The sequence below is a fragment of the Numenius arquata genome, chromosome 11, assembly GCF_964106895.1.
Source record: "Numenius arquata chromosome 11, bNumArq3.hap1.1, whole genome shotgun sequence".
Taxonomy (NCBI): domain Eukaryota; kingdom Metazoa; phylum Chordata; class Aves; order Charadriiformes; family Scolopacidae; genus Numenius; species Numenius arquata.
In genome coordinates, this window is record NC_133586.1 from 34,516,438 (window position 1) to 34,528,294 (window position 11,857).

The 11,857-nt window shown below is 49.1% G+C and overlaps 1 protein-coding gene across 2 annotated transcripts; it reads right to left on the reverse strand.

Annotated features, from left to right (window-relative positions):
• Positions 1 to 721: 721 nt before the first annotated feature.
• DUSP1 (dual specificity phosphatase 1) lies at positions 722 to 3,410 on the reverse strand. 2 transcript variants are annotated; one of them, XM_074155962.1, is made up of 4 exons: positions 2,938 to 3,410; positions 2,651 to 2,799; positions 2,282 to 2,501; positions 722 to 1,770 (listed from the first exon to the last, which is right to left on the reverse strand). In XM_074155962.1, the coding sequence occupies exons 1-4, from the start codon at positions 3,305 to 3,307 to the stop codon at positions 1,400 to 1,402; spliced, it is 1,110 nt and encodes a 369-aa protein (XP_074012063.1). In that variant the 5' UTR covers positions 3,308 to 3,410; the 3' UTR covers positions 722 to 1,399. The 2 variants fall into 2 exon arrangements, with proteins under 2 accessions (XP_074012063.1, XP_074012062.1); XM_074155961.1 differs by having other exon boundaries at positions 728 to 1,770; positions 2,651 to 3,307.
• Between the last annotated feature and the right edge of the window lie 8,447 nt (positions 3,411 to 11,857).

Here is an 11,857-nt window from a genome sequence, read left to right on the forward strand (position 1 = left end):
TGGCTTTTGATAAGCTGCATGAAAGTCTTTTCATCGCCTCAACTGCAGTGCCAGACAAAAGTCACTCCAGTGAGAGTCTGCAGCAGGAGACAATTTATTTAAGTCTAGGTAAGAAAATAAGTGACTTGTCAGTTACCTGATCTCTTGTTATGCCCCGATTTGTTTACAGAGATGGCCCAGCAAGCCAAATACTTCACTGCAGGGATCAGAGATAGTTTGAGTTGCAAAAAGGAATCAAGGAGGCGGGACAGAAGAAAAAGCACCTTGGCACAAACTCACAAGCATTGGAGATCTGTTACCAACAGGTTAATTTTTAGACTTAACCTTTGAAACATTAAAAGTAAACAAGCAATAAGGAAGCTTCTTCCTCCTTCCTAGGAGAAGGACTATTTTAAATTCACTATAGCCCTGTGCCCAAGTCTCAGCTGGTTCAGACAGTCAGAGCTCTGTGGCTATTGCTGCAGCCAAATCCACCTTACAGCTGAGAAGCCAGCCCTGGCTCTTTGCCACTGCATATAATTATACAGGGACAAAGAAGAGCTCAGGTCAAGAAGCAGCAATAGTTTCTGGTCAATCATGTTGTTTAAACCCCTTTTTTTCCATCTAGTTCAGTCAAGAGGTGAAGTCTTGAGTTGAAAATTCACATTTCTTGCAACTCATCACCTAAGAGCTTCCACACGAGTTCTGGGTCTGTGAAAGGCAAGTTTAAAGAATGCATGATGCAGCTCAATAGAAATATCATAATTTATTCTGTTTGTATAAAAAAGTTATAATCATGTAACAAAACTATGTCTTCATAAGAAGAAATATATTATTTCACATCATAAATAAATCAGCAAACATACAACCCTTGGCAACTCAAAAAAGCACTCGCCTGGTGCTTTCACGTCAGTGCTTGGGAAACAAGAAAAGCTGACATATACACACAGGATTACAGTACCAAAAAAATACTGAGGTATTTGGTTTCTCTAGAAGTTAGATTTTAGGTTTGTGAAGGCAAAAAACAATGCACTAATGTAAAAATAAATAAATAGGACTGTCATATAAAAGGGGACAGCATCAGTGTTGCTCAGAGTGTCCAGGAATGAGAATACTGGTGAACATGCTACTACAAACATGGAGCAGGCTTAGGACAGACAGAAGACAAGGAGGAACAGCTCAGGAAGAGACAGTGTCCTTTGATCTCTGTGTAGGCATCCAGATGTTGGCTTTAGAAGTCAGCAGAAAAGTCAGTAACACTTAGTTGTCTGGATCAGTTGAGCCCCTCTCCATTTATGACACTGTTCTGGGATGCATAGATGGTTCCCCACAAAACACCAGTGACTGATGACACTGTCCCCATAGTTATTGCACTTCTGAGACAGTAAGTCTGAGTTCTGACCATATTTTCACCCGCTTTTTAGCAGCTTGGGGAAGTGGTGATGGGGCTCTGAAGATAGCTTAAAGCACTGGATGAAGTGTGAACAGGGATGGAGACTGGAAAGTTAAAGACGGTGGTGGTTGATGCTCCTCTGTCCAATACTGACATAGCAGGGCTACCAGCTTCTGCTGAGCAGTTAGGGGCAAGGACCTGTGACTCAAACTGAAGCAGCTGCCCCATGAAGCTGAAGTTTGGGGAGATGATGCTTCTTCTCTGCTTCACAAACTCAAAGGCTTCATCCAGTTTGACTCTGTTGGTCCTCATGAGATAAGCAAGGCAGATGGTTGCTGACCGGGAAATGCCAGCCTGGCAGTGCACAAATACCCTTCCTCCATCATTTTTAACAGAGTCTGAAAGAATTAAAATACACAGTTAGCAAATGAGTCCCATTGCTTCCGGAGGTGGGAAAGCAAAGGCTGCTGTTTTACGTTTCTTTAATCCATCCCTTCCTTAGCCTAAGAGGTGAACCCCAGTGCTTTTGAGACAAAGAGAGCCTTTGTCCTGAGGGACCCAGCAGCTATTTCCATTCTGGGCTCCAATTCCAATTATACTAATAGCTCCTCCAGGTCACTTCAGCAGTTTTGCAAGATTACTTTAATACTTATCCGCTTAAATTCACTAGCTCTTTTCTGCTAGACCAATGCCTCTTGATTCAAGATTTCAAACACCGTTGTGAAGCTAAGATTATTCCTCTGAGTAGATTAAAACCAATGGAAGTGCTCCCTGACTATATCTCCCCTACAGAATGAAATTCCCCAGTCTCAAATGTAGGTTTTACTGGGGAAAAAACAAAGCCTGAAAGTCACCTCCCAGGGTACCTTACTCCAGAAAAAGAACAGACTGTAAAGAGAGCTCATTTACCTATGAAATCAATCGCCTCGTTAAACCAGGAGCTGATGTCTGCCTTGTGGTTGTCCTCCACGGGGATACTTTTATACTGGTAGTGCCCCTCAAAGTGGTTGGGGCAGTTCGCCGAGACATTGATTAACGCGGTGATCCCCAAAGCGTCCAGCATATCTTTTCGGGAGGCATGGTAAGCGCTGCCCAAGTAGAGGAACGGCAGGATTTCCACCGGCCCACCCTGAAGGAGAAGAGACAGACAACCGGTTAACTTCGCCCAGCAATTCTCGAGCAGCCTCCCCTTCACGCAGGTCCCGCACACACACACGGACCACACACACCCCCCTCCCCCCGCGTCCCGCACACTCCCTGGGTCCCGTCCCCGCTCACCTGGTCGTAGAGGGGGGTGCCGCAGGAGCTGCACCCCGAGTCGGCGCTGCCGGGCGCGCTGCTGGCGCTCAGGGGCAGGCTGAGGCCGGTGGGGGCGGCAGGTTTGGTGCACAGCTCGGAGCAGGCAGACGAAAAAGCTTCGTAACCTCCTGCAAAGGGGAGAGAGAGGCGCCGGGTGAGCGCTGCGCGGCCGAGGGGCGAGGAGAGCCGGCGGAGGGCTACTGCTGGGCCGGCTGCGCGCCCCCTTCCCCTCCGGTGCGGGCCGCGGAGGTCCCGAGGCCACTCACCCTTGAGAAAGCAGATGCGGGCGCCGCGGGCTTCCCTGCAGAGGGTGCCGAGGGCCAGCAGCAGGGTGCTGTCGCGCTTGGGCAGCTCCAGGTCGGCGCTGCGCTCGTCCAGCAGCACCACGGTGTGGATCAGCCCCTGGCGCAGGCGGGCGCGCAGCTCCTCGTTGGGGACGACGTGCTCCAGGGCCAGGGCGCCCTTGGCGCGGCGGCGGACGATGGTGCTGAGGCGGACGTTGCAGGAGCCGCGGATGTGCGCGGCGTTGAAGGAGAAGAAGGAGCGGCAGTCGAGGACGAGGCACTGCGCGGCGCGCTCCTGCAGCAGCCCCCGCAGCGCCTCGCACTCCAGCGCGCACACCCGCAGGTTCACCATGGCGGAGGAGAAGGAGGAGGGAGAAGAAGAAAGAGGAGAAGGGCGAAGACGCGCTGAGTGCCGGAGGTGCCGGTGTCCCGCGGTAGCGCTGCGCCGCACGGCCCGGTCCGGCCCCGCACGCCCGCGCCCGCCTTTATATAGGGCCGGGCCGGCGGGCCGGCGTTTTCTCAATGGGGCCGCGTCACGTGGGTGCCCTGCGAAGACGTCACCTGGCGGCGCGCCAGCGCGGGGCGCGCCCAGCCCTGCCGGCATGACGTCATGTGCCGCGGGGCCGCCGGAGCGCGCCCGCGCGCCCGTGCCGGCACAGGGACACACAGCGACGTATACACACACACCCCCCCTACACTGGCAGCCGCACATATGTATATACATACACATATGCATACGCAGGGGTACTATACACACAAACACACACATAAAAACATGTATAGACATATATAAACATATACACATGTATACACACAAGCACTTAACCTACAGACACATATATAAAAATGCATACACATAAGCACATACAGTAGGCACCCACACATATGTATATACACACACATATACATATGCACACACATATGTACATACACAGGGGAACTATACACACAAACACACACATATAAACATACATAGACCGGTATAAACAGACATACACATGTACACACAAGCACTTAACCTATGCACACATATATAAAAGTACACATAAACACATACAGTAGGCACCTACACATATGTATATACATACACATATACACACACAGGGCTACTATACATACAAACACACACAAAAACATGTATAGACCTACATAAACATATACACACATGTACACACAAGCACTTAACCTATACACACATATATCATACATACACATAAGCACATAGAGTAGGCACTCACACATATGTACATACACACACATACACATGTACATAAACAGGGGAACTATACACACACACATACACACAGATATACACAGATATACACATATGTACACACAAACACTTAACCTATACACACATATATATCATACATACACATAAGCACATAGAGTAGGCACTCACACATATGTATATACACACACATACACATGTACATAAACAGGGGAACTATACACACACACAGATATACACAGATATACACATATGTACACACAAGCACCTAACGTATACACACATATATATACATACATACACATAAACACAGGTGCTGACACACACACACTTGCCTGCAGACACACATATACATACATACACATACATACATGTATAAATACACACATAAACACACCTATATATGTGCATACACATTCATACACTCACATACATGTATACATACATATATATACACATACATATCCATACACGCATGCACACACATACACAGACAGCTACGCCCATACTCACATACATACAGGCGTACAAACACGCATACGCACACACCCCCTCCCCAAACACCCGTGGCAGTGCCCGCCACTCCCTACACAGGCTGCCCGCTGTCCCCCGTCCCCTGCCCCACGGATCGGGGCCTGGCTGGGGCTGGGGCAGCCTCTGTCCCGTCCCCCCCCCCCAGTGTGGGGCGCTCCCCCCTTCCCAACTGAAATCAGAGCGCTGTGGGGGGCAGGGAGCTGCCGGAGCAGCACTGAGGGGGGGTGTGCAGCCGTGGGTGTGGGCATGCATGTTCTCCTAAAATGTATGTATAGAGAGTCGAGCATATGCATACGTATATTTGTATTCATGCATAGACATATGTACATGTACAGACACATCTACACATAAATATATATGTGTATACATATATTTGTATATATATTTGTAATGTAAACACATATTTGAGAGCTGTTCCCATCATGTTTTACGTGTAGGGAAAAAAAATGCAGCAGACTTGCAGCTCGTGTAAAGTTCGTTCCCCCCCCCCCCCCCCCCGAGAACACCCCCAGAAGCTGGGGCTGCCCAGTAACCGGCAATGGAGTAGTGGGACCTCTCTTTTCCCCCCCCAGCCTTGGTAGTGCATCAGCACTTCCCAAAAGTTTTCTTTTCCCCGTGGGCGACCGGCTTCCACCAAGACGCTCGGGTGTTTCTTACTCAGGGCTTCCAGTCAGCGCCGCTTCCACTTCCCCTGCCTCCCCGCCGTGCCTCCCCAGCCCCGCCAGCTCCCGGCCCCTCGCTGCCTCCGGCCACCGCTGCCCCCCAGCACCTCCTCCCACTTCAGCCCTTTGCCCCCAGCTCTTTGCCAGTAATTCCTCTTCCACCCGGAGCTGCCGGCCCCAGCTGGGCTGCTTCTTCCTTGCCCCGTTCAGCAGTTTTCTGTTGTCCCTTCTTCAGCTGCTCCTTTGGGAGGAGACCTCTCCAGCCACCTTTCACCCCAGGGCTCTTCTCCCACCCTCCTGTCCCACCAGCCTCGCAGGTTGCCATCCATCAGTCCTCACATTTTCCAGCTTCTCCCCGCCCCCCCCGATGTCCCCCAGTCTTTAACCACCTCAGAGATTCTTCTAAACCCAGCCGGGCTCTGTATCTGGCCAAGAGCTCCAGGGCTTTCCAGACTCTCACGGGTGGCCGGGAGGAGGGGACATGGGGAAGGACACAGGCCGGCGAGTGCCAGCTTTGGCTCACCCACTTATCACAGGATCGTCTCTGCTCTGCTGAGCAGTGGGAGCTTTGACAGAACTGTAGCCTCAAAGCAAATCTGTTTTTCTCGACACGTTCCTTAAAAATAAACACGGGATTGCACTTTTCATTCCATTTATTTGCTGTTGTTCTTTTACCAGTGGGTTGGAAACAGATTGCGAGAGAGACGCTCATACACTTCAGTGCTGGGAAATGACTCCGTTCGACCACACCGTCACCCGCTCCGTTACTGGGACCCCGCAGCCGTCCGCCGCGGATCGCTGGGTGTGAATCACAGGGCCCGGCAGTTGGGTGGGTGACACACGTCATGAGCGCATGGAAGGCGGGCAGGGAGCATGGACCACGCCGCAGGCAGCAGCGGACCCACATGTCCTCCTCTGATGTGCTCTGAGCCAACTCCTTGCGAGATGCGATACTGCTGCGACACCACGCCATGGCCATCCTCTCATAACCTTGCGTATCATCTGTCAAACACCAACCTGCCCAGATTTTTTCCAAGGAGCTGAACAGCAGGAATTAGCAATGATCGATTGCTTGCCAGGTTTTTGCGGCAGAAACCAGTGTAGCAGATGGCCACAAGACAGGACTTTATTCATCACCTTTTCCTAGAGAAAATTTCATCCTTTTGCTATTGATTTCAGATGCTGACCTTTCTGTACATTTATACCCAAGAATCACTTCACTTTACTCATTTGGAGTGTGATGTGGGAGTAATTTAAGGCACCACCGGGCAGGAGCACAGGAGAGGACTCTGCTCAGCTGCAGCGGAGAAGCCCTGCGGGGTTAGAAGCTGGAAATGTCCTTCTCCCAGAAGACTTGATCTCCTCCAACCAGCCCAAAGCCTTGTGCATTCCAGAAGCAGGAGCACAGGTTGGGAGACTTCACATGAATGCTTTAATGGAAAGCAGCATTTTTAATGGTCCTGTGCTACTAGCGCTTCACTAGTGGGAACAGCCAGCCCTGGCTCACAGTCACAGGCGTCCTTATGCCACTGACACTCTTTTCTCTTGTTGTCCCAAACTCTTCTCAGTGTCCCACACGGAAAACAAAGCTAAAAGACAGATTTTTTTTTTTTTTCCTCCAGTTTGGCAGCCTCAATTTTTGCCAAGTTTAAAGAAATAGCCCTGTCTGAGACCTGCACAGCTCAGTGAGAACGTGCTCTCAGTGACAACCACCTTCCCAGTTGTGATGTTAACCAGTATCATACTAATATTAAATATGGGCCAGACACCGTGGGCCGGATACCTTGGCTGCGCTGAGACAGTGCAGGGAAGACATCCAGCTGAGGCCTTTGCGCAAAGGGAATTTGCCTCCACAACAATGATAATTGCTCTTCGATGGACTTATGTAATTATGAGACTCTTGAATCTGGTCTTGTTTACACCCAGTGCAAATCAGGAAGAAAAAAATTCATCACATGTGGCGGTGTGTATTTAATCACTTATAATCCTGGACTAGCTATTTCCTTGCTTTACTCTATTTTTGTTTTCTTTTCTTAAATAAACCTGCCATAAGAATGAAAGAAAGGAAAATACAAAACAGGGCAGAAATGGCTTTTAGGAACTCACTCTGACCTGAATGACTTTCTTAAGGGTTAGATTTCCTGCCTTAACAAAAGCCAGGAAATACAAAATTAACCCCTTCCTCCAAAACAATCCGTGTTTGCACTCGGGCCACAATGTCATTGTAAGGGTAATAATAGCAACAGGAGCATGAAGTGTGGGGATGGGAGGTGATGCTTTGATTTGAGCAGATGGGACCCACTGCCGGCATTCAGCACCCTTTGTCTCCTGGGCTTTAACAGTTCTCATGTTGCTCTGCCAAAATACGTACAGGTCCATAACGACATGAGAGCCCCATGAGTGTGAGCCCTCACACACGGAATAGCGACTTCTTGGGAAAATGACTTCACAGCGATTTTATCATGTCGCAGAGGAGCGTGTTGTCTGTGTCTCAGTGGGACCGGAGACCTGGCTGGTTTCCCCCAGAGGCCGCGGGTCTCCCAGTGCAACCTGGCTGATGTTTATCTGGGAGGGTAATAGAGGGCTGCAGACAGCTTCTGCATTGACTGACACTGATGCCAATTTGTTAGCAACTTGGTGACAAGCGTAGATAACCTCTGTCCTGGAACTGGCCCATTGCATAAACCAGTTACCCAGCAATACTGGTTATTCGGGCTTTTTAACAAGTCACTCATGGCTAAAATCAGTCCTGAACCGTTCCAGCAAAGCCAGAATTGCAGCACCATTGGACCTGACCTGAGCCTGGATCTTGCTGCCCTCGGTGCAAGTTTTGTCTGAATAAAGATATGAAGGATCAAGCCTCAACACTTGAGACAGAGAACAAAAATGCATGTGGGAACATTTGGAAACTGCGCTGGATGCATTTCTTCAGCATGTGTAACATTTTCTCCGAATTCAGTTTCACAACCCAGCATTTCCTTTTGTAAATATTTGGACAGATTTTAGAAACACAGATTGGCAAGAAACAGAATGAAAAAGAAAGGAAAGATGGGGGGAAGAGAGAGACAGGAAAAGAAGGAAAGAAGGAAAGAGAAGGAAAGAAGGAAATAAAGCAAGAAAAAGAAAGAAAGCAAGAAAAGAAAGAAAGACAGAAGGAAAGAAGGAAAAGAAAGGAAGGAAGGAAGGAAGGAAGGAAGGAAGGAAGGAAGGAAGGAAGGAAGGAAGGAAGGAAGGAAGGAAGGAAGGAGAGAAAAAAAAAGGATCCAGCAATGAAAGGTTACAATAAACAGAATATGAACAATATAGAATTACTGATGAGTCATACTACAATGAAAACATTGCTTTTTATGCATTTATATCCTGAGATTTAACCCTTTTGCAAGGGTTTGGCTGAGCTCTGACTGCCTCAGATTCTTCACGTTGGAGGTGATGAGGTGGGGGAATGAGGAGACAGAAGGGTCAGTCCAGACAGCATGAACGCCAGCTCTGGGCTGGGGTCTCGCTCCCGGAGAGACAGGCTGGAACCCCTGGTATGGCCTTATTTCTGTGCGCCACATCCAATCCGTAACTATTTCTTGCTGAATGGAAAATAGTTGGTGTAGCAGCTTGGGTATTTCAACCAAGGACACATTGACGAATAAGGAAAGCCTCTTTCTCCCAGCCCTTCCTAAGGGAATCTCAGCTCACTGCTTGCCTGCCCACCCCGGACCGCTCGCTGCCACCTGCTCCCCAGGCTGTGGGCAGAGGTGTGGGGACAGCAGGCGCTAGCAGCAGTGGGTGCCTCTCCTGCACACATATGGACCATAATGGCCACCCCCTGGACTCCAGGCTCCTCACCATGAGCCTTTCTCTGCTGTGTTTTTGATGCAGAGCCATGAGTTCCCTGTCGCTCCGGGATGCCGTGGGCACCACACCACGTGCTGCCAGCTCCAAAATGTGATAGCCCCCATAGCCAGCCCCGCGCTGCAGCTGGGGGCTTGCCGTCAGCTCTGCATCTGCCGCTCGGCTACACCACCTGAGCCGCCCAGACAGCGAGCCTGGCACCATATGACCCCGTACATGTGTGTCTGCCTGTCACAGGGCCCGACATATGGCATCTCAAGACATTTGAGAAGTCTGCAGCGCGTGGCCGGTCCCCAGCCATAATTTTGCAAGCGGCTCCATGTCTGCTTGAGCAGCTAATGCAAGTCAGGAGTTCTGCTTTCTCTTCCAGTGACTCACCACGCTGCCTTGGGCAAGTTGCTTAGTGCTGCGTTTTAACATGATTACAGGCATTAGACAGCCAGTCTGGGATACCATGGATTTGATATTCAAAATCATTAAATACCTGCCTCCAAAGGAAAATCTCTGGGAATTAGTGGCACTGATACAGTTCACAGCACTGGGATCAGCTTAGTAGGGCAAATGGTTTAGGCAATTTAATCTAGCATTTAATTGCCTCTATTAATCTGCTATGAATCATGTCATGCACTAGGCATAAGGGTATTTATTCAATAATATCACTGTATTTGTAAAGTTCTCGTATTTCAAGATGAAAGGTATTAGATATATAATAAAATTTACTTATGGGAAATTATTCTTCCTACTGCTTGAGTGTGTATTTTCTCAATAACATCCTCTAATGGCTAGTATAGTAAGGCAAGGCTTCCGTGGGAGGAGGGTGAATTTGAATAGAAAACAAATGACGTACCTCGCACCAAGAAGCAGGGAGAGGCGTGCTCTCCTGTCCAGAAATATGAGAGCTGGGTTTATTGCCAGTCATGTGATGTCAGTGTTTTGTGGGCGCAGTGACTATGTATGAGCTCCACATTCCCAGAACCATCCGCTCTCATAAAGATCGAGATAAGAGCTGCTGAGCCACTGCCATTTGCCGGGTTGTTCTTTTGTTCTTCTTATCTATGGTATCTTTACAGGGAGATGAAGGCTTCATAAATGTATATGGCACATGGTAACAAGCAGAAGGGCAGAAGGGCTGGTTTAGAGCCTGGGATCACTCTGGCTTGTGTCCATTAGGAAGGAACAGAGCTGGGAGGGATACAGCTGGAGTCTGGCATTGTGTTACCTGTCCTGGAGGGAGCGCAAACCTGTTCTCCATTAGCTGTAGCTACACCTCTTCCCACCAGCTCGTGGGTGCGAGGGTCTGTAAAGCCAGTGCAACCAGCTACCGTGGGATTTCCCCAGAGCAAAGACCCCGTCGGGGAAAGAGTTTCATGCTCAGAGTCCCCGCACGTACTAACTGCTCCCAGCTCAAGAATAACTTTGGGTGGATGTGGGCAGCTTGGAATAATTTAGGACTGTCAGGGCTGAAAGCTGCAGAGGTGATGGAGAGGTACTTGTGCCTCCTCCTGAAGGCCTGTGCTAAGTGCAGGAATCAGGGACCCAGAAGGCAGGCGTGTACTCAGGCTGCTCGCCTGCACCATTTCTACCATCCTCCAGGTCTAAATTTGTCTCACCGTCTAATGGTGTTGAAAGGGGTTATTTGCTGAGGGGGCAGAAGGGGAGGACGTAACAGCAAAAGCAACTGTAAACTGTCTGAAATAACGTGAGGTTTCTGTTATCAAAAGCCACGATTCCCTCGTTCTTGGACTATGGAGTAACTCAGAGCGGAGACCCAAGGGCAACACTTCATAAGAGGATGTAAAAAAATAAACTTGTAAGGGAAGCGAAGCACAAAGAAATCCCAGTGGATATTACATTGCACACGCTCCGTCTGAGTCCCTTTGTTATTCATGTACCTTTTTCTGTGCTTTCTTAGTAAAGTGTTTACAGCCAATCTTTGTACTTCTAGTGTAACTGTTCAAAAATACCCTCATATCGGTAAATACAGAACTGCTTGTTCATTTTCTGCTATGCAGTTTGTTAAAATATTTGCAATATGACATGATTCTCTCATGTGATAGACTGAGGTGATGTTTGTGTGTAATAGTGGTTAGTGAAAACACAGTATTAGTCATAGGAGAGAATAACACTTGACTGTTTTGAATATGAAAACCTTTAGGCTGTGGAAAAAGCCAAACTTTGGCCCACTGTGTTGTTTTCAGAAGTATATGAGAACATACGGGGCAGAGTGACTCACAGTGTAGTGTCCTCTGAGTGTCACCTCGAGCGGGACAGGGCATGATATCCAGGAGAGAGATCTAATGACCATTTCTTTGTCCATGAAATGCCTTGTCACGGCCACCCATGACTTGCCCGCGTTGCTCATGCCCCATTTGACTTGATAAAACTCAGTGTTGAGCTGATCTCATTGCCTTGCTGTGAAACCCTCAGGTGAGTCCAGCAGGCGTGTGTGCTGCCCTTCTCCGAAGCGTCGGACCAACTGTTTCTTGATGGGGATGAATGAGGAGTGAAGTCATACGGCAGCCTTGGCTCAAACAAATTTGCCCAAACATGGGACATTTCTCCCGGGGATGGCCACACGCGTGGCCAGACACTCTGTGGCTCTTGGAGCCCGTTGCAAGCTGTGATTTCACCT

Excerpts from the sequence above, each read along its gene's own strand:
- DUSP1 (XM_074155961.1), bottom strand. The coding sequence starts at position 3,307 with ATGGTGAACCTGCGGGTGTGCGCGCTGGAGTGCGAGGCGCTGCGGGGG. Across the intron at positions 2,502-2,650 it reads GCACCCCCCTCTACGACCAG|GGTGGGCCGGTGGAAATCCT; the intron begins GTGAGCGGGGAC and ends CTTCTCCTTCAG. Across the intron at positions 1,771-2,281 it reads CGAGGCGATTGATTTCATAG|ACTCTGTTAAAAATGATGGA; the intron begins GTAAATGAGCTC and ends TAATTCTTTCAG.